Consider the following 21,241-nt stretch of genomic DNA (forward strand, 5'->3'; position numbering starts at 1 on the left):
TCAGTCCGGTCACATGTTTGGTTAAAAACGTGCCACTACTTTGGATTTTATTAAGTAAAGCCGGTTTGTGAAACTATCCGAGGAGATAATTCAACTCACCTGAGAAGCCAAAACAAACTACCGGAAGAAGACGGATGATTTTTGTTTTTTTCCACCTTAATGAGAACAAAACTCACTTTCACGACAGCTTGCAATAATAATTACAATTTATCATTTTAATAACTTTTATAAATACAAAATCGAGAAGAAATGCTTGTCACGCTCACATCAGGCCAACCCAGGTGGACGTACAGACACTCCTGTATCAAAAAACAAACACTTGGTGTACGAACGTCTCCTCGTCGTCACGATCCGATGGAAACGTTTCCTGAAATAAACTCAGATTTTGCAGAATTCGTGCAGAAACCTTAGTTAGATGTTATTTTTTGAATGAAAGTTCTGGGCGTTATTCCAGCTGACGTCACTCGGAGACCGCCGCAGGTCTGGATCGTGCCTCCGAGACATGGCGTCACCCCGACACGTCAGATGTTCGAGAGGCGGCGGCCTCTGGCGGCGCCAAGAGAAGCTCGCAGCCTCGGCTCTCTGGCCCTGGAGGAACGCAAAAGAACAAAGAAAAACTGGATAAAAAAAATCTTTGTGGAACAGTTTATCTGAAACTAAATCTACATCCTAATTCAGACGTGGGCAACGTGTGACTCGAGGGCCAAAAATGGCCCATGGACAATTTCTACTCGGCCCCTAAAAGAAAACTTTTAAATATTTTAATAAGACCTGCGTTTTATTAATGAAACTTGAAGAAAACTAAATTGAATATCTTGGAAAAATACATTGAAAACCTTCTTCAGTCTGAGGAGCTGCAACGTGGATCAACCAGTTTGTTGATGACATCCAGAACTAGCCGTCACATGATCAAGGAGGACCATCAGCCTAACAATGGATCGTTCGTGCCCTGATGGCCACTTGCTATTCACAGAGGGCTGAGTGATACTAGCAATGCAGCAGTGACAGTCTTTTAGATAAAAGACGGAAAGTTTAAACTATTTATTTTTTTAAATCCGCCCAGAGGACTTGATTTAACTTTGTTAGATTTTTCTACCTGGATTATTGAGCATGCATCAGGATATTTTGGAATAACCTTTTTTTTTTTTAGTTCTTGTGTTACTAGAACTAAACATAACCTTAAAGACTCCATATACATACAGGTGCTGGTCATAAAGTTAGAATATCATGAAAAACTTGATTTATTTCAGTAATTCCATTCAAAAAGTGAAACTTGTATATTATATTCATTCATTACACACAGACTGATATATTTCAAATGTTTATTTTAATGTTGATGATTATAACTGACAACTAATGAAAACCCCAAATTCAGTATCTCAGAAAATTAGAATATTACTTAAGACCAATTTAAAAATATATATTTTTAGAAATGTTGGTCAACTGAAAAGTATGAGCATGTGCAGCACTCAGTACTTAGTTGGGGCTACTTTTGCCTGGATTACTGCAGCAATGCGGCGTAGCATGGAGTCCATCAGTCTGTGTCACTGCTCAGGTGTTCTGAGAGTCCAGGTTGCTCTGATAGTGACCTTCAGCTCTTCTGAATTGTTGGTTCTAGTGTATCACATCTTCCTCTTCACAATACCTCATAGATTTTCTAAGGTGTTAAGGTCAGGTGAGTTTGCTGACCAATTAAGAACAGGGACACCATGGTCCTTAAACCAGGTACTGGCAGCTTTGGCACTGTGTGCAGGTGACAAGTCCTGCTGGAAAATTAAATCTGCATCTCCATAAAGTTGGTCAGCAGCATGAAGCATGAAGTCTCTAAAACTTCCTGGTAGACGGCTGCGTTGACCTTGGACCTCAGGAAACACAGTGGACCAACACCAGCAGATGACATGGCCCCCCATACCATCAGTGACTGTGGAAACTTGAAACTGGACCTCAAGCAACGTGGATTCTGTGACTCTTCTTTTTTCCTCCAGACTCTGGGACCTTGATTTCCAAAGGAAATGCAAAATTTACTTTCATCAGAGAACATAACTTTGGACCACTCAGCAGCAGTCCCAGGCGAGACGCTTCTGACGCTGTCTCTTGTTCAAGAGTGGCTTGACACAAGGAATGTGACAGCTGAAATCCATGTCTTGCATACGTCTGTGCGTGGTGGTTCTTCAAGCACTGACTCCAGCTGCAGTCCATTCTTTGTGAATCTCCCCCACATTTTGGAATGAGTTTTGTTTCACAATCCTCTCCAGGGTGCAGTTATCCCTATTGCTTGTATACATTTTTCTACCACATCTTTTCCTTCCCTTCGCTTCTCTATTAATGTGCTTGGACACAGAGCTCTATGAACAGCCAGCCTCTTTAGCAATGACCTTTTGTGTCTTGCTCTCCTTGTGCAAGGTGTCACTGGATGTCTTATTGACAACTGTCAAGTCAGCAGTCTTCCCCATGATTGTGCAGCTACAGAACTAGACTGAGACCATTTAAAGGCCTTTGCAGGTGTTTTGAGTTAATTAGCTGATTAGAGTGTGGCACCTGGTGTCTTCAATATTGAACCTTTTTACAATATTCTAATTTTCTGAGATACTGAATTTGAGGTTTTCATTAGTTGTCAGTTATAATCATCAACATTACAAAAAAATAAACATTGAAATATATCAGTCTGTGTGTAATGAATGAAAATAATATACAAGTTTCACTTTTTGAATGAAATTACTGAAATAAAGCAACTTTTTCATGATATTCTATTTTTATGACCAGCACCTGTATATCAGTTTTTTTTGTTTTTGTTTACTTACGTTAACAAACGTCACAAGAGCCAGTTTACAAAAAGTACATCTTATTTTCCGTTTCTAACATTGGGGAGACATTTGCTGCAACAAGAAAAAGACTGAAAAACGTCTCCGAGATTATCTTTCGTAAAAAAAATTAAACATCTTGATTTGGGCCTCTGGGGGAAAAAAACAAACAAACAAAAAAAAACGTTGCCCACCCCTGTCCTAAATAAACATTTCACTTTTAAAACTAGTTAAGTTTCCGAGCCTCCAGCCTCACCTGGCTCCGGGCTCCTCCGCTCGTTAGTTTTAAAAAAGAAAAGACAGTTTGAACAAATATCCGGTTGTTTTCTCGTCCACTTTCACTGCTGGATCTTAAGTCTGCCCGGAGACGGCAGAAGAGGCTAACGGGTCACGCAACGTTCGGACGAACCTGTAGTGCTCGTTGAAGTCCAGCCGGAAGCTGAGGAAGCGCAGACTCTCGTCGGAACTGGTCATCAGCAGGACCAGGAACTGCTGGACGATGCTCTGCGGGGAGGAGTGAGGAGCTCGTTAAATTCTTAGGTAAACCCGAGGCTCGTTTTGAGGCTGTGGGGGTCTGGCTGGCACCTGGTAGAAGTGGGTTAGGATCCTGAGCTGGGACCTCATCTTTGGGATGGTGTCCTGGAACTCCTGGATCCTCCTCTTCTCCTCCGCTTCCTGTTGGGCCGTCACTCCCCACTGACCCTGGATCAGCAGCCACACTCGTTACATCAGACACCACCGCACCGCCACTCCGATGAGCGCTCGTTCGGTTCTTACCTCCTCCTCCCTCTCCGCCTTCTTCTCCTCAAACTGCAGGCGGAGGCTGAGCTCCTCCAGCGCCGAGCGGTACAGGGCGTCCTGGGCACTTTGAAACTCGATGATCTGGTCGAATATGGCCCTCAGTTGGTTCAAAAGAGACTGGACAGAGAAAAGTCGGTTAGGTTTCTGTGAACGGGGAGAAAGATCATACAGCCCGACGGTGCCGTTACCCTGCTGTTATTGTCCAGCAAACATCTGGAGATGATGGTGTCCAGGAAGACGTCGTGGGCGGCAATGATGTGGTCCAGGTCCTGGGCCCGCTGGACTTTGTTCCACAACTCGTCCCATGAGCACTCCAGCACCTGAACACACGAGTGGGATTAATATTGCACTTTTACGGAGATAAACACGTCTTAAAAGTCGTCACGCATGCGTACGATAAGATCCACAAAGGTGATGCTGTGTTCAAGGCTGGTGAAAAGCTGGGACGTCTGAGCCTCGCTGGATTTAATGTTATTTGAAAAAAACAACAACACATTTTAACTTGGTCGGTAGCTCAGAGCCTGATCGGTAGAGTCGATATTTTAGGCCGATATATTGGTTTGGGGGCATAACGTATCGGTGATGATTGTCCCATGAAGCATCGATTTAAACACTTCTAATTTTCACCCCTAATATTCTGAATATCAGGAATCTATACAACTGTTGAAACAATGAACAGGGAAAGGCGCTTCTTTGTTTAATTTATATTTTTGTAACACACTCGATAACTTTATGGTGAATAGTGAAGAATAGAAAATGTAAACGCATGTTAGGAAGACTTGTTTCAAGACGTCAAGGGTTAAAACCGTTTTAAAAGTAGCTGTTTACTTAGGTTGTTGTGGTGGAGAAAGCTCTATAATTTCCAATACATCGGTTATCAGCATTAGCTCGTCCTGCCCAATATCGGCGAAAGACAAAATTTCCATATCAGTCGGGCTCTAGTCATAACCTGTATACTAATACACATAACGTTACTAGATTCCAAAAACTTTAATTTTGTGTAAATAACCTGAAATGAGCACATTAAAATATAAAGAGTTCATCATTTATAATTTTACCTACCTAGTCTTGTTTTTACAGGAAGAATACCGTCCATTTTTGTTTGTTTATTTCAGCCGTACATTTATTTGTGTAAAAACTACTAAATACAAAATTGTTAATTTTGTGGAAATAAACGATCTCAAACAATTTGATTATGCCATGCAGTCCATAATATTACCGTTTTCTTCATGTGGGAAAGTACCGGAAATAATATAATTTCCGGTATAAACAACATAAATTTTTAGGTGGGGAAAAAATTAGTTTACTTATCATTGGAAATTACTGGAAAATACATATCTTGCATTAATTACTACATGAAAAATACCCTAATCGTTTTAGGTTGTTTATTTCAATTGTACAGTCCACAAAATTAAAATTTTCTGGTTGTGGAAAAACTACCGGAAAAAATATAATTTCCGGTAAATCCAACATTGTTATCTTGTGAAAATAAACAACCTAAAACGATTAGGTTATTTTTCATTTTCACAAGATAACAATGTTGGATTTACCAGAAATTATATTTTTTCCGGTAGTTTTTCCACAAACAGAAAATGTTAATTTTGTGGACTGTACAATTGAAATAAACATCCTAAAATGGACAGGGTATTATTCTTGTGAAAAAATAAAAAGAACAGGAAAATGTATAATTTCCACATGAAAAAAGAACCTAAACATTTTAGTTTTTCCTCCCTAAAAATTTATGTCGGACATACCGGAAATTGTACTTTTTCTGGTAGTTTTTCCACAAACAGAAAATGTTAATTTCGTGGACTCATTTAAGGGTATTTATTTCCACTAAATTAATGTTGTTGGAACAAAGTAACACCCAGCAGTATATTGAATCTTGTCGTACGCTTGTCGACTTTCGACTAATTTACCTTCATACTTTTTTTGTTGCAAATCATTTAAGGGTTAGGGTTCAGTCAACAATGGTGTACCACAAGGCTCAGTCTTAGGACACACCCTCTTTACAATCTTCATAGGTAATGTAGGTCAGAGTATCCCTGATGCATCCTTACATTTTTATGCTGATGACACAGTTGTTTATTGTCGAGCTAAAACAGTTGCTAAGGCTTTCCAGCTTTTGCAATCCATCTTTGACGTCATCCAGTCAGATTTGTTCCGTCTCAAACTTGTCCTAAATGAGGATAAAACCAAAGGGATGCTTTTCTCAAACAGGAAGTCGGTCCCAGCAGTTCTTCCTTTGATTTTATCCTCAAATGGTGTCCCTATTGAGTTTGTTGATTCCTATAAACATTTGAGTATCTTGGTCGACTCGCATCTCTCTTTTAAGCTTCACGTGGAAAACCTAGTAAGGGAAACTGAAAGTTAAACTGGGTTTCTTTTTCAGAAATAGATCCTGTTTAACTCTGAATGCTAGGAAACACCTTGTAACTGCAACTTTCCTTCCCTCCATTGATTACGGTGATATTATTTACATGAACGCTCCTACAAGCACCCTGCAGATGCTGTCCATCACAGTGTGCTAAGATTCATAACTGGCTGTAACTACCATACTCACCACTGCGCCCAGTATTCACTGGTTAACTGGACATCATTAACTTCACACAGACTCTCTCACTGGTACATTTTCATCTTTAAATCACTTCTTGTTCTGCTGCCTTCATACATCTCCTCCTACATGTCTCTGCGTGAGTGCAGCTACAGCGTGCGCTCTCAGGACATTATTACCTGCAGTGTTCCCTCAGTGAGGACTGAACTAGACAAAAAGGCCTTCTCCTACTCCGCTCCTGGAATATCTTACAAAATGATCTGACGCTCTCGACCTTGACCTCTCTAAGTGGCTTCAAACATCTGCTAAGTTCTTGGGAAAAGCCAACGCAGTCATATTCCTGTTTTTAGTTTCCTACACCGCCTTATAATGCAGCTGTTTTTTTTCTTCTTCCCGCTACTTTTTCCTTTTGACTGCCCTTTTGGTTGCCATTTTATTTTAATTTGTAAAAATAATAATAATAATCATTTGTATGCCTCTTTTATGACGGTCTATTGTTGTCATTGTTACTCACTGTTGTCATCACTCTTTGCTAAAGAAATCAGGTCTCTCTTGTAAATGAGTCCACAAGGCTCAGTGGGATTAACACGTATAAATAAAGGTTGAATGAATGAAAAAAATCAAACGGCACGCTGGCGTTTTTTTTTTGTTTTGTCCAAAATAACACTTTTTGTTCATCTTTCAATCAAACTGAATGAGATTTTTGCCACGATACTCATCTTGATAAAAAAAAACAACAACACTTGGGAAGATAAATTCAGCCGTAAATGTTATAATCCCACATCCACGCCGTTCTTCTGTAAAAGGTGTGGTTGGACGCACCTCGAATGTGATGTAGTACTGCATCTGGTGGATGAAGTGGACCATCTCAGAGGCCAGGATGTGGCACTGGTGCAGCACACCGGACAGCTCTGGAAGGTCAACAAAAACAGCTGAAATAAATAAAACGTCTCAAAACGTTCAGCTCATTCAGGACAATCCTGCTCTGACTTTTGGTGTTTGACTTTCAGAAATATTTAGCTTTGTCGGCCATGTTTTTCTTATTGAAAATGGAGCTCTCTTCAGACCTTGTGAGCTGTTTACATTTTACTGCTCCCTTTGGCTATTTCAGCTACTTTTCATCTTGTTGCAGATTTTAATTCCCCTTCCTGCTTCTTTGAGCTAATTTCACATGTTTCTGTCTATTCAGCTACTTTTTTTTTTAGCAAATTGCAGATCCTTTTTGCTCATTTTGCAAATTTGTTTTTTTTTTCCAGCAAAGTTCAGCTTTTTTAGCTACTTTTTTCTGTATAATTTTAGCTTTTTTGGACAACTTTTTTTGCTGCTTTATAATTTTTGGGCTATTCTCGGTTTCTTTCTGACAAGTTAAGCTGTTTTTAGATAATTGGTGACGTTTAAGTTGTTTTTGGTAACTTTAATCTTCTGTGGGCTATTTTCAGCTTCTTTCTACTAAGTTCAGCTTTTTTAACTACTTTTTGGGGGGGGCTAAATTTAGCAACTATTTTTTTGCTTCTTTCTGCTAATTTGAGCTTTATCTGCTACTGTTAGCCTCTTTATGCTAAACCAAGCTTTAATGTTACCTTTTCAGCTACCTTTGATTTGCTAATTTTAGCTTTTTTTGTGCTCCTTTCAGCTTCAACTCAGCCATTTTTAGACATACTGAGCTAAAATCAAGTGTGGAAGTAGCCGAGAGCTAACTTGTCAAAAGCTAATAAAAATTCAAGATGGCCGCCAATGCTAACACAAGCTATTCGTCTGAGCTCTAACGCGTCACCGTGTAATGTAGAGATGTAAAACTTCACGTCTGGACATCTTGTGGGTCAAAGATGATCTCAGTTGATTTTAGGGTTACAAGGTCAACAGTCAGGGTCAAAGGTCACGCCTTTCTTTTTGTATCTCTAGCTTTTTATAGCTCTTCTTTGGGCTTATTCAATATTTACGGTGTTTTTCAGTTATTTTTTCTTTCTACAAGCTTTAGCTCGTTCAGTAGCTTTCAGCTAGAAGCGCTCACGCAGACTTTTCACAGAACGTGCAGTTTTTTCCTACTTTTACCTGCCACCATCTTTAAAACCCAAACGTGAGGACAGGTGTTTGTGTACCAGGCATGGTTTTCAGCAGCTTGGCGTTGCACATCTGTCCCTTCCAGATGTCAGTCAGGGTGTACTCCATCCTCTTGGCCCTCCACAGGAAGTTAAACACACGCAGGTAGTGGCCCATGCACTCCCGCGTGAACACCTGGCCAGAAACGTGACATCATCGACGTGTTTTCGTGCACGAGGAGCTACGTGGTTTAAGATCGTCCTTACCGTTGCGATGGGGCCGTCGACGTGGTAGTCCAGGCTGAAGACGTCCCAGCCCGTGTCTCCAGGAGACACCTGCAGCACAAACGAGCACGTTGATGAAACCGCGGCGCTTCGACGGATTACCGCGCGGGCGTTGGTGTTACCTCCAGCAGGCGGACGTCCAGCCTCTTCAGGATCTCTGCGTTGTCAAACTGGGCGTTGGTGGCCCTGACGGCCGTCTCCAAGATGCCCGTCAGGTTGTGTTGGTACAACGTTGTAGCAGGACGGGCCAGCTCAGGTCTGGTGCAACACAAAACACACAAATCAAACACTTAGCTTGTTTTTTTTTAAACGTTTGATTTGGTTTAGAAGCAGAAGGGGAACGCTAACTTCAGCAGGTCCATGAGGTGTCTGATGAAGTCTCCTTGGCCCAGCAGCAGGTATCTCCTCATGGCCTGCAGGTGCTCCAGCAGCAGGTAGTTTCGGTTCAGAACGTCCAGCAGGTATTTGCTGGTGTCGAAGTAGGCGGCGTCGATTTTCTCCTGAAACGCTCCCTCGAGGTCAGAAAGCAGCTCCGAAGCTACAGAAACACAGAGACGACTCAGAACCGACTGTAAAAATGGCGTTTAAACCATTTACAGCAGGGCTGTCCAACCGAATTACTCAGGGGCCGGACATCCAGCAGTTAATGTAATGAAACTGTTTGTTTTATGGTTTTATTTAAAAATAAACCCATTGGTGGACTGAACTGAGCTCACCTGTGGGCCTGATTTGGCCCACGCCAGTTGAATAGCTGTTACCAATTGTATCCCCCGTTTTTTTAATACGCTGGTTGTTGGAGTGGATCTGGATTTTAGTGTCCTAACAATTCACTTTTACTTGTGGTTCCTAGTTTCCAAAAGCAGAACGGGAGGAAGATCTTCCAGTTATCAGGCTCCTCTCTTGTGGAATCTGTCCGTGAGGCTGACACCATGTCTACTTTTAAGTGTCTTTTTGATAAATCGTATACTGTGTTTCCCCTAGATACCTTGCCACGGTGGGGCGCTCATCTTATCCGTGATTTTTGTCGATGGGATGGGGTGGGGGTACGCCTGAGCTGCGCGCTGTTTGTGCTGACAGTTTTCGAACAGGGGGGCAGGGTTCAGCATGAGGGAAGAGGCAACGTGAGTGCTGCCTGTAACTTTTTCGCTAGCGTGTGTCTGTTTTGCACGGTGCTAGTTTAGCACTACGTCAGTGCTGACAGGTGTGTGTGTGTGGGGTGCTCGGTTCTGTTGACGAGGCGGGACGCCCCGCTCGTATAATGGTAGGGGAAACACTGCTATAGTTAGGGTTGGCTTGGGTTTCCTGAGCTGTCCTTGCGTTATGCTGCTATAGGCTTAAACTAGGGGGTGCATGATATTATCGGCATGGTATCGGCCAATATTAGATTTAAAGTTCAATATCGGCCATTCCATCAAAATAACTCACCGATATAAAAGGCGCTGTTTTTGTATGACAACCCAGTGACAAGGATGCCTGCAGCGCCAGCACAACGTGATGACGTCACGCGCGCAGAGGCCTGTCACGATAACGAACGTTGCTGGGCGATTAATCGTCTCAGAAATTATTGCGATAAACGATAATATTGTTTTGAAATTTACAATAATTAGTAATTATTGTCAAATTTAAGAAGAAATGTTGGTTAATTTTGTGTGTAGTACCTTTTTTTGACCACTGGATGGCAGTATAAGGCTGAACCGAAGGATGGATAGTGAGAGAGCGAGCAGCGTGTCTCTGAAAAAAAAATGGGAGGGAGGCCCCTTGACATGACATGGGCCGTCTTTCTTCGGTTCGCAAAATGGTGGGCGCTCGGTGTGGTTTGATTTCTTTAGCATAGCATTTTTCAAACAAAGCTTTTAATTAAAAAATCAGTAAACGAGTTCTCAGCTTCTTTTTGCAGAAAAACAAAACAACTTTTTACACGAAGGCACGGGTTTCAACCGTGAATTTTGGAGCTTCGACAAGACGGAGGTTCCCCCCCCCCCCCAAGTCGGCCTGTTAGCTTAGCTTCTCGGCTTTTAACGATCCAAAAACACGATTTTGGAGGTTAAAACAGATTTTAAAGAGAAAAAAGAAGGGAGGGGTCAGTGAAGAACACCAGAGTTGAGCTTCTTGTCATCCAGTGTCTTCATTAGAAAGAGAGAGACACGAAGAAACGATAAAGCCGATAAATGAAAATGAGTTTGATAATTTTCATTTATCATGCGATTAATTGATTTATTGTTTATCGCGACAGACCTACGCGCGCCTACATGATCTGATCACGGTAGAGAAGAAGAAGTCAAAATGTTGGCAGTGTGGAATTTTATTTTTCGTTGAGGATGTCGGATTCCGAAGATTTTTGGACTACGTTCAGCCTCGCTACATCGTCCCCAGTCTGAGACGTTTTTCCGACGTAACGTTACCCGAGTTACAAGCCTTCGTTTCCAATGTCATCGAGAAGCTAATAGCCGATAGCACGTCTTGTTCGGTGAGTTTTACCAGACATTTCGTTGTGTTAGCCCGTTAGCATGACTAGTCTTACGGCACAATGGAGAAAAACTCTGAACTTAAAAAGGCACAGGAGCGCAGAGGATCCATCACTGCAGCTAGGAACCCGGAACAAGCCTCCACAAGTGAGACAGCATCGCAGGTGACTAACGCTAATAACATTTAACACTTTCCATTTAATAAAAGTTAAAGTGCTATGCATATCATATGACTGTTCCTGAATATATGTCACCAGCTCTTCCAGCTGTTACACAGTTTTTGTAGCAAATAATCCTAAATAAGAGAGAGGGCTATGTTCTGACAACTTGCTCTACCTGTTTGTATTCGTAATTATTTCTATCTTAACGTGTTCCTCCTAAAAACAAAACACACGCGGACCATAGAAACTATACCTGGACCTGTCATTCTGTGTTTGTTTCTACTTCCAGCAGATGGCCGCTCGTCCTGAGCCTGGCTCTGCTGGAGGTCTCTTCCTGTTAAAGGAGAGTTTTTCCTTTCCACTGTCTCCTTTGGGCTCGCTGCTGCTTCCTTAGATAGAGAACTTTTACTAATTGACTTTCATAACGCATGTGAATGTTTGTAGTCGGTGCCCTGAGACGACTTCTGTTGGGGCTTTAAAAATAAACTGAACTGAATTTGGAGTCAAACGGGATTGTATTTTCTGCCAGCAGCACCCGTGTGACGGCCTTCAGCTCGTACGGTAAAAGCTACCAACCGCACTCAACCCAATCAATGAAATGTTGCTCCGCTGGCTCGCCGCAGTCCGATCAGAGGACAAGGTGAGCGGTAAGAGCATCGATCGCTGCCACTTCGCCGACGCACATCGATGTTCTATCAATGCAGTGATGTCATCAACATGGCCGGCGCCTCTAAATAATTAACCATCGTTCGCCAACACGGCGGGAACTTCTGCCCCGTCCCAAACACGAGGTTCTGTTGGAACGAGGAAGCTGAGGGAGGTACTTACCATCTTTGGGAGTGTCTGCAGGTTTGGACGCCGGTGTGATTTTGCCCGGCGGCGTTCTGTCGTGGCACACCTGATGCAGGAAGTTGATCGATTTGCCGATCAGCAGAACCTGCGGGTCGAACGGGAAGTCTGGTTAGCGTGGAACACCGCGGAGACCAACCGGCGGGAATGTGGCGAGAACCTTGCGAGCCTGGTCCATGGTGATGAAGGACGGGATCATGGACTTCCTGAGGGAGTACTTGTCGTGCCACAGACGGTCCGTCTTCACGTTCGGGTCCGACGCTACAAAGAACTACACACAGACGCACGACATTTAATTTAACATGTTGACGAAAACATTGTTCTTCTTTCGGCTGCTCCCTTCTTCAGGGGTCGCCACAGAGAACTAATTCACACAAAGACTTAATTGTTTTTACGCTGGATGTCCTTCCTGACACAACCACCGAGCTACCATAGCCTCTGTGTGGAGCAGAGAGCTGTTATCTAGGGCGCCCGGGGGAGCAGATGGTGGGGGTTAAGGGCCTTGCTCATGGGCCCAGAGTGGGGCAAATGAGGGTGGAGGCAGGTGTTACATCCGTCCCATCCACATTTTGATTTTGCTGCTCCGGGGAGTTGAACAGGTGACCTTCCGATCACAGGCCCACCTTCTCTAACCTCTGCGCCACCACTCGCCCTTAAGATAAAAACATTTATTACACGTACAAAAACAAGCGGTAAACCAGTGGCTTTTGTCGCCGAGGGGTCTGAACAGTGAGTGTCTGTAGTTTTAGAGATGAGTGTTTTTCTGGACTGGAACTGAACAGAATGAAGTAAACCTAAATGTTTTTACTGCAAGATATTCAAGTGGGAGGAGTTACACTGTGGAGAAGAACAGAGGAGGTTTTGTTTTCCTTGTTCGAAGCAGTGCAGTGACGGCTCGTGATGAGCGGAGGAAGCAGTTTTATTCACCACCAGAGACGGAGCAAGGAGTGGGGGGGGGCAATGGTGGCCTCGGCCCCCACAGATTAATCCTTGGCCACCCTAGTGATTTAAGGAAACCACTTTTTAAAGAAAAATAAACACACAAAAAAAATAGTTTCCTCAAAATACAAGGGTGGCTGTTGTACGTATGTATATGCGCAGTGGCGGCCATCTTGGATTTTGACTTGGCAGCCCAGTTTTCGATCCGAACCTTTCTTCCTCCTTGATGCAGCCACACTCCAAAATAAAGTCAGCGCGTTGTTTTATTTCTTAACTTATTCACTTCATATGGAGGACAGACTTTCCATTTACCCTCCTCGCTCCTTGACTAAACAAAAACCCTTAGGTTACCATATTTTCTGGCGCATACGTCGCTCCAGAGTATAAATCGCATCAGTCAAAAAAAAAAAAAGCATCACGAAGAGGACAAAAACATATAAGTCGCTTCAGCGTATAAGTCTCATTTATTATGCGTCACCGCTATGGCTTTAAAAAACTACTCAAGTAATCGACACGTCGATTCCTAGGACATTCGCGAGTTTTTTTAAATTTCACGTTGAGTATTCGCAGTTACGTCATTACGTCACGTGATCCGCACCGGGCGCGGGCAGCTACAAAATGGATTCCTCTAAGCAGACGGATGTTGCGGAGCAGGCCCGGTCTTGGCAAACAGGTAGAAATATTTCACTAAAGATGAATCTTCCGGTTCAACTACCGTAAGGAAACAGAAAATGAAACAACTTCCTGACTGTTTGGAGCTCGTTGCGAACAGAATATGGTGTAACACCGGGTCCAAACGACCAAACCAGAACCAGCTTCCTCTGACCTTGTTTCACAAACTAAAAGCAAAAAAATATTAACTCTAAAACTATAAACCTATTAATTTCTAAAACTAATGCGCACCAGGTGGTCGTCCGCCCCACTGTTTTTAATTTCGTTGTTTTTACGTGCCGCACGTTTCTTTCAGTTTTGCAGCTTAATAATAATAATAATAATAATAACTAATAGTTTTGGCTTTCCTGTGACTTATTTGCAGTATGCTAAAAGGTAGGAGCATAATATGCGCTCCCGATGTTTTGTTGGTCTTTTTGTAAATAATAAATGACAATTTTTTTTTTTGCAGTTTTATTTATTTATTTGAATCTTGAGATCCTATGACGTCATCAACTACTCGACTATTATTTTGTTAATGTCGACGTTTAAAATTATGTAGTCGTTCGACCCCTAGTCACCGCTGACCCGTCACGTTTATTTAATGGTCAAAACAGCTACATTTCGCCTGGGCAGAGCCGCTAGCTCTGCAGCATGCCTCCGCCTGCACCAGCTGAGTGAGGTGAGCGCGCACGGCAGGACTCGCTGTTGCAGTTCTTAGAAATTTAAAACAGTCAAAAACTGCGTTATGAATATGGGAAGAAAAAAAAAACGTGTAAAAAGTCGCAGGACTGACAAATCTATGCAAAAAAACTGTGACTTACATGCTGGAAAATACGGTAAATAACATTTTCCACACAGCAGGAAACGCAACAAACCTCTTTATTTTAAGATGTTTATATAAAAACATGATTTTTAAAAATGAATGGATAAATAATAAATATAAAAAGACTTGCTCAACTCTAAAACTATTTGAATTGCGTTAAAAAACGGTTATTTTAAATGAAGCTAAATCAAGAACGAGGTCAGGTCTCAGAAAGTTTGCGCGTTAGCACTTAGCTCCTTTGTTCTCCGTTTATCTCGCAACTATTTAATTTACCTTCAAGGTCGAGTTATTAGCAGACACTTCCGCCTCATCGATTTAGTTAAAAGCCAATATTTAATTATTTATTGCAGATTTTCTCCTAATAAGGCTGTGAGTTAATAAAGTGCACTTCGCTTGGGCAGCAGTTTAAGTGTATTTACAGGTACCGGGTGTGAGCGGGACATTTTAAAGGTCCGGTAACTCTGTCTCTGCTACTCGCAGCGCCGAGCGGTAAATCTGAGCGGCGGTTAACGCTGGCCTCGTAAATGCAGCGGGAGCGAGGAGCACATCCATCACCGCGGTCTCCATTACGCTCCCCTTGTCTGTCCTCGTGTAGGAGGACGGCCCGTCTCGACCGTCGGGGTCGAGCGTAGGAGCAGTGGCGGTCGCTCAGCGCTCGGGGCGGTTTAATGAGCCTTAGAGGACGATCGGGAGGCTGCAGCAGGATGTACCTCGTGGTAGGTGTCCTCCAGCTCTCCGTCGTAGATCCACCTGTAGAGGAAATTCAGGATGGGGTTGGACACCAGGCTGAGGATGTGCTGAACCAGCGCTCTCATCTGCGGGTCGCCCGTCTTTCCGTACGCGTGGACGGCGGACGCCAGCTCGCCTCCCTTATGACCTGAAACACACATAGCACAGGCGGGTGCGCTCGTTTACAAGCGAAGCGCGGACGCCGTGAGCATCAGGAGTGTGCGTTCGACTCACCCTGGCAGAAGTCGACGAGGGCGGCGAGCGTGCGGAGGCGCACCTTGGGGTCGTACATCCAGACGAGGAGCCTCCTCAGGGTCAAGCTGCTCTCTGTGCAAATGGTCACGCTCTGCTCGTCCTCCACCTGCAGCTACAACACACGACGAGGGAGGTGAAGCACCGGACGCCATCTTTTTTTCATTCTTTCATCTATTCTCTCTTTAGAGGTCCTCACAGCTCCTCCATCTATGTCCTCTGTCCCCCAGCTGCCTCGTTGTCTTTTTCCTGGCAGTTGCATTTCTAACATTCTTCTACCAATGTACCCATTGTCCCTCCTCTGGACGTGTCCAAACCTTCTCAGTCTGGCCTCTCTAACTTTATCTCCCAGTTGTTCGACCTGTGCTGCACCTCTGATGATCTCATTCCTGATCTTCTCCATCCTCGTCACTCCTAAGAAGAACCTCAACATCTTCATTTCTGCCACTTCCTGTCTTTTTGTCCATGTCTCTGTCTCCAGACCATACATTATAGCTGGTCTCACCACTGTCTTGTAGACTTTTCCTTTGAACTTTGCTGACACCGTTTTGTCACAAATCACTCCTGAAACTTTTCTCCATCCACTCCATCCTGCCTGGACTCTCTTTTTCACCTCTTTACCACGTTCCCCATTTTCCTGGACAGTGGATCCCAAGTCTTTGAAGTCCTGCACCTTTGTGACCTCTGCTCCTTGTAGCCTCACTGTTCCACCTCTTCCCTCTCACTCACACACATGGACTCTGTCTTACTATGACTTACTTTCATTCCTCTTCTTTCAAGTGCATACCTCCACCTCTCTGAGCTCTCTTCCACCTGTTCCCCGTTCTCACCACAGATCACATCATCTGCAAACATCATAGTCCATGGGGATTCCTGCCTGACCTCATCTGTTAATCTGTACATCACCACAGATCATTGAGTCTAAATCCAAAGGATCTTTTCCACATTAGCCACAAAGACGACTTCTTAACCACAACGTTTTCGCTCCAAATTACAGATTTATTCATTAAAAAAATTATGCATTGTCAAGTTGACGATTGCCTTTTTGGAAAAACGGACTTAAAAATGTTGTCCTCCAGAACCGCTCCATTTACCTGTGAGTGGAGGACCGACAGGAGCCTGTAGTACTCCTTCAGCTCCTGGTGGAGCGACGCACAGAAGCTCTGAAGGAAAAAGACAAAGGTTTCACGAAGGACACTTTCAAACATCGCCCTCGATAAGAACGGTCGGCAGACGCACCTGTCCGACCAGACCGAAGGCCCGGTCGAGACTCCGGGCGTCTGTGTACTTCCTGACTTTGTTGTGGAGCCAGCCGAGCTCGGCCAGTCTGCTGCTGGTGTCTCTGAGGGACTTGCACAGAACCAACTGAAGAAAAAAAAAAAAAAAGCACCTGCAGAATGTAATTTATACAAACTCAGCGGTAAACTCGAGTGTTATGAAGCTGAAGACGACGCCGGAAATGGAAATCTTTAACATTTTCTTTTGAAAGAATCATACCTGCCAACTTACAAGAGATGAAAAAAGTGACAAACCTAGCACCTGTAGGGGGGAGGGGGAGACAAACAAAATCTAATTTCTTAAATACGTAGCAGAAAGCCAAGATCACGCAATACAGACATGCTAGCTAAGATGCTACAGACGTAGCGCTCCGCTTCTCTAACACATCCCATCACCAGTCAACAACTGCCGGCAATTACGTAGAGTTAGCTTAGCACTATATAAATCCAGTCAATGGGAAATTACGCCATTTACCATGCCTCTGACCCCCTACCGGGCGACAACTCCCGACCTTTATGTAGATCTAATCTAGCACTAGATAAGTGTGCTAGCTTAGCGCTTATGAGCTAGCATGAGCTTTGCTGTGAGCACAGTTTTCGAGCTAGATAGCGTGACTTACGTAGTGCTAGCTTAGTGCTATTTAAGTCCAGTCATTGAGAAATTATGCCATCTACTATGCCTCTAACCCCCCCAGTCAACAACTCCCAGCACTTATGTAGCATTAAGTGTGCTAGCTTAGCGCTTACAAGCTAGTGCGAGCTTTGTTGCGAGCTAGCTAGTGCGACTTACCTAGAACTAGGTTCACGCTATTTAAATCCAGTCAATGAGAAATTACGCCATTTACCATGCCTCTGACCCCCACCTCCTACCGGGCGACAACTCCCGACCTTTATGTAGATCTTATCTAGCACTAGGTAAGTGCGCTAGCTTAGCGCTTACAAGCTAGCATGAGCTTTGTTGTGAGCAAAGTTTTCGAGCTAGATAGCGTGACTTAAGTAGTGCTAGCTTAGCGCTATTTAAGTCCAGTCATTGGGAAATGATGCCATCTACTACGCCTCTAACCCCCCCTCCCCCCAGTCAACAACTCCCGGCACTTACGTGTGCTAGCTTAGCGCTTACAAGCTAGTGTGAGCTTTGTTGCTAGCTAGTGCGACTTACCTAGCACTAGCTTCATGCTATTTAAGTCCAGTCAATGGGAAATTATGCCATCTACAATGCCTCTGGACCTACCACCCTCCACCGGTCAACAACTCCTGGCACTTACATAGCACTAAGTTAACACTACGTAAATATGCTAGCTTAACGCTTACGAGCTAGCTCAAGATTTGTTGCGAGCACTGGTTGTGAGCTTGCTAGCCCAACTTACGTAGCACTAGCTTAGAGCTATGCAAGTCCAGTCAGTGGGAAATTACGTAATCTAAAATGCCTTTGCCCACCCCCTCCCCACCAACCCTGACCAAAAGAAAAAAACAAAAAAAAAACCAACTCTTCGGATCTAGACGATTCATGTAAATGACATATTTTTGAATGAAATCGGCGAATTTCGCCAAAAAGCGACAAATTTGCAGGTATGAAGAATAGATTCAGCCGCATAAAAGAAACGCTCCGTCGTTTTAGACGTAAATAACAGAAGACAAACTTCAGGCCTTGTGGCCTTTCTACCGCGACAGGCGGGGGATAACTCCCTTTTAATGACACATTAAAATTTCATCAGCATAACATTTTATACGGGGAGTTCTGCAGCGTTTAAGTGGCGGGGGTGCAGGAAACCTTTCTCCTTGTCTTGATTTATCTCAGTGTGGCTCCAGTCCTGATGGAGCAGATTGACCGTGACTCCATGTTTAGCACCAGTGAGTGGACGTTAAACAAGCGCCATCCACGACCTTCTTATTGATGGTTAACAAAGTGGGGGGTTACATTGATCGGTCAGAATCAGCGGCATCTTACAGGGTTATCCAAGGTGGGCAGACGAATTAAAGGAGGCCGTGCTCTCCATAAAGATCATTACGTAAATTAATAAACATCTGCAGCTGGGGGAGACGCCAAAGCCCTCATCATTTAGTCTGAAGAAAACCTTTGAAGGGTCGATGCAGGTGTGCGTACCTTGCTGTCTATTTTGTAACAGTTTTCTTGGGCGTTCATCTTGATGAACTTGCCGTCGATCCCCTGGAAGACGTAGAGGATGTCCCTCACCAGCGCCGCCTCGCTCGCCTCACCTGCAGCAGACGACATGTGTTAGCGGTCGGAGGTCAACGGTCTTTAGCAGCTCTTAAATAAACAATAATGTTTTTAAAATATGGAAGAACGACAGCTTTGAGGTCAGTCAGACATGGGTCTTTGTTCCCGTCGCTCACCGGCTGGGTCGCCGTCTCGGCGAGGGCGAGCCAATCTGGTGGAGGGAACCGGGGGCCCGAGGAGTGGCCGGGTTGTGGGCGGGGCCAGAGCAGACGAAGGCGAGGAGGTGACGGGAAGAGCCCAGGCTAACCGTGAGCCCAGAGGCTGAGCAGACTGAGGTGGTGCACTAAAACACACATCGTGCGCAGGACAATTATCTTCAGAAATTTATATTTTTAGAATAAATAAATAAATTATAAATAAACAGAAAAAAATTACTGTAGGACAAAACAGCACGGCTCCACCTGCTTGTTGCTGTAAAAATGTTTTTAAGTTTGAAATGGGCATCAAAGGATGCCTGCTGGGAGCAGCCGGCCCAGCGAACGGTCTCCTGCATGATTAATGAGAGCTAATGGAGTCGAACGGCCTCGTAAAGCTAACGGCTCCGCCCGAGAGGTGCGATGATGTCGTGGAGCTGATTGACGATTATCTAGCGCAGACATTTTAATGGAGCCTTTTACAGAACCTCTCAGGTGAAACCGCCCAACCCCAGCTGACGCGCTGCCAAGTTTACAAACGACAGAATTGTAAAATAAAAGCTAAAAAAAAAAAAAAAAAAGAGGCAGCCCCCACCCAGCCAGCAGAGTCTGCGGCGTCGGCGTGGGTCCGTTCAGAGCGTACACCCCTAAACTGGAAATCCCGCTGGTCCCGACGCTACCGGAGAGGCCGGCGCTGCGCTCCCCGTAGCTCAGGGCCAGGCTCTGGGGTCGGGTGCAGTAAAACGGGGTGGAGTGAGCGTCCCTGGGGAGGGCCTGGGCGAACAGCGCCCCGTAGTTTCCAACCTGAGGAGGAGATTTTCATCAGATTGGAAAAAAAAAAAGAGGAACAGAGAAGTGAATCTGTTCTGGACTTTGGGCCCGTTCGTGTCCCTCACCCTGCTGGAAGGCTTGCGGGGGTCTTCGGAGAGGCTGAGGAGCAGGTAGAGAACGGACCAGCGGTGCTTCAGAACGCTCTGACGAACAGAAAGACAAACACCAAACAGTTCAACAGAAACTGTCCTTTTAATGTCAAATGCTTAATCGAGCCTGGTCTGCGTGTGCCAATGGAAGCGCAGGTACGTCACAGATCTGCTGCTGGTTCTGGAGGTAAATAAAAAACAGCTGACTGAGACACAAACACCCACCTGCGTCTGAAGCTTTCTGTGCAGCTCCGAGAATGAAGCAGCGTCTGCTTCTCTCCTCTGCCGCAGCACTGCAACAACAAAAACTCACCGTTAGCTCTCTGCGTCCAACGAACGACGACGTGGAGCCTTAACGTCTAACCTACAAAGCTCTCAACAACCTAGCTCCATCTTACATTACAGACCTTACTGTTCCATGTTTTCCTAACAGAGCAGTTCGCTCTCAGACTGCAGGTTTACTTGTGGTTCCTAGAGTTTCCAAAAGCAGAATGGGAGGAAGATCATTCAGTTACCAGGCTCCTCTCTTGTGGAACCAACTTCCAGTTTCTGTCTGTGAGGCTGACACATTGTCCAGTTTTAAGACTGGACTGAAGACTTTCCTTTATGATCAATCCTATAATTCGGGTTGGCTTGGGTTTCCTGAGCTATCCCTTTGTTATACTGCTATAGGCTTAGCCTGCTGGAGGACAAACTGACCACATTTCCTCTCTCTGCTGCTGTCTTTACTTACTCTACTCAACCTGTTTATATTTGTAATTATTTCTATTTGAACATGTGTTTATTGTCTTTCCTCCTACAGAAAGTACACCTGTACTATAGAAAGTACAACTGAACTACTGAAAGTACACTTGGACTATAGAAAGTACATCTGGACTATAGAACGTACAACTGGACTGTAGAAACTACACCTGGACAATAGAAAGTACATCTGGACTATAGAAAGTACACCTGACCTGGACTGTAGAAACTACACCTGGACAATAGAAAGCACACCTGGAGTATAGAAACCACACTTGGACAATATAAACTACACGTGGAGTATAGAAAGTACATCTGGACTATAGAATGTACAAATGGACTGTAGAAACCACACCTGGACAATAGAAACCACACTTGGAGTACAGAAAGTACACCTGGACTATATAGAATGTAAACCTGGACTATAGAAAGTAAACCTGGACTATAGAAAGTACACCTGGACTGTAGAAAGTACACCTGGACTATAGAAACCACACCTGGACTATAGAAAGTACACCTGGACTATATAAACCACACCTGGACTATAGAAAGTACACCTGGACTATAGAAACCACACC

General features: G+C 44.2%; 1 protein-coding gene across 1 annotated transcript in view; it reads right to left on the reverse strand.

Annotated features, from left to right (window-relative positions):
• Positions 1-446: 446 nt before the first annotated feature.
• tubgcp3 (tubulin, gamma complex associated protein 3) overlaps positions 447-21,241 on the reverse strand; it is a 24,220-nt gene continuing 3,425 nt past the window's right edge. The window contains exons 3-23 of the mRNA XM_037696683.1: positions 20,148-20,215; positions 19,899-19,976; positions 19,598-19,806; positions 18,985-19,151; positions 18,734-18,846; positions 16,592-16,717; positions 16,447-16,515; positions 15,335-15,467; positions 15,082-15,248; positions 12,116-12,226; positions 11,935-12,043; positions 8,829-9,018; positions 8,603-8,738; positions 8,463-8,531; positions 8,256-8,391; positions 6,979-7,067; positions 3,791-3,922; positions 3,579-3,719; positions 3,387-3,503; positions 3,211-3,305; positions 447-588 (exon numbers count right to left, since the gene is read on the reverse strand). Coding sequence (XP_037552611.1) covers positions 522-588; positions 3,211-3,305; positions 3,387-3,503; positions 3,579-3,719; positions 3,791-3,922; positions 6,979-7,067; positions 8,256-8,391; positions 8,463-8,531; positions 8,603-8,738; positions 8,829-9,018; positions 11,935-12,043; positions 12,116-12,226; positions 15,082-15,248; positions 15,335-15,467; positions 16,447-16,515; positions 16,592-16,717; positions 18,734-18,846; positions 18,985-19,151; positions 19,598-19,806; positions 19,899-19,976; positions 20,148-20,215 — 2,522 coding nt within the window. The 3' untranslated portion in view covers positions 447-521. The remainder of the gene's footprint in view (positions 589-3,210; positions 3,306-3,386; positions 3,504-3,578; positions 3,720-3,790; positions 3,923-6,978; positions 7,068-8,255; positions 8,392-8,462; positions 8,532-8,602; positions 8,739-8,828; positions 9,019-11,934; positions 12,044-12,115; positions 12,227-15,081; positions 15,249-15,334; positions 15,468-16,446; positions 16,516-16,591; positions 16,718-18,733; positions 18,847-18,984; positions 19,152-19,597; positions 19,807-19,898; positions 19,977-20,147; positions 20,216-21,241) is intronic.

Source organism: Nematolebias whitei, chromosome 23, assembly GCF_014905685.2.
Source record: "Nematolebias whitei isolate Nwh7 chromosome 23, NemWhi1, whole genome shotgun sequence".
Lineage (NCBI taxonomy): Eukaryota > Metazoa > Chordata > Actinopteri > Cyprinodontiformes > Rivulidae > Nematolebias > Nematolebias whitei.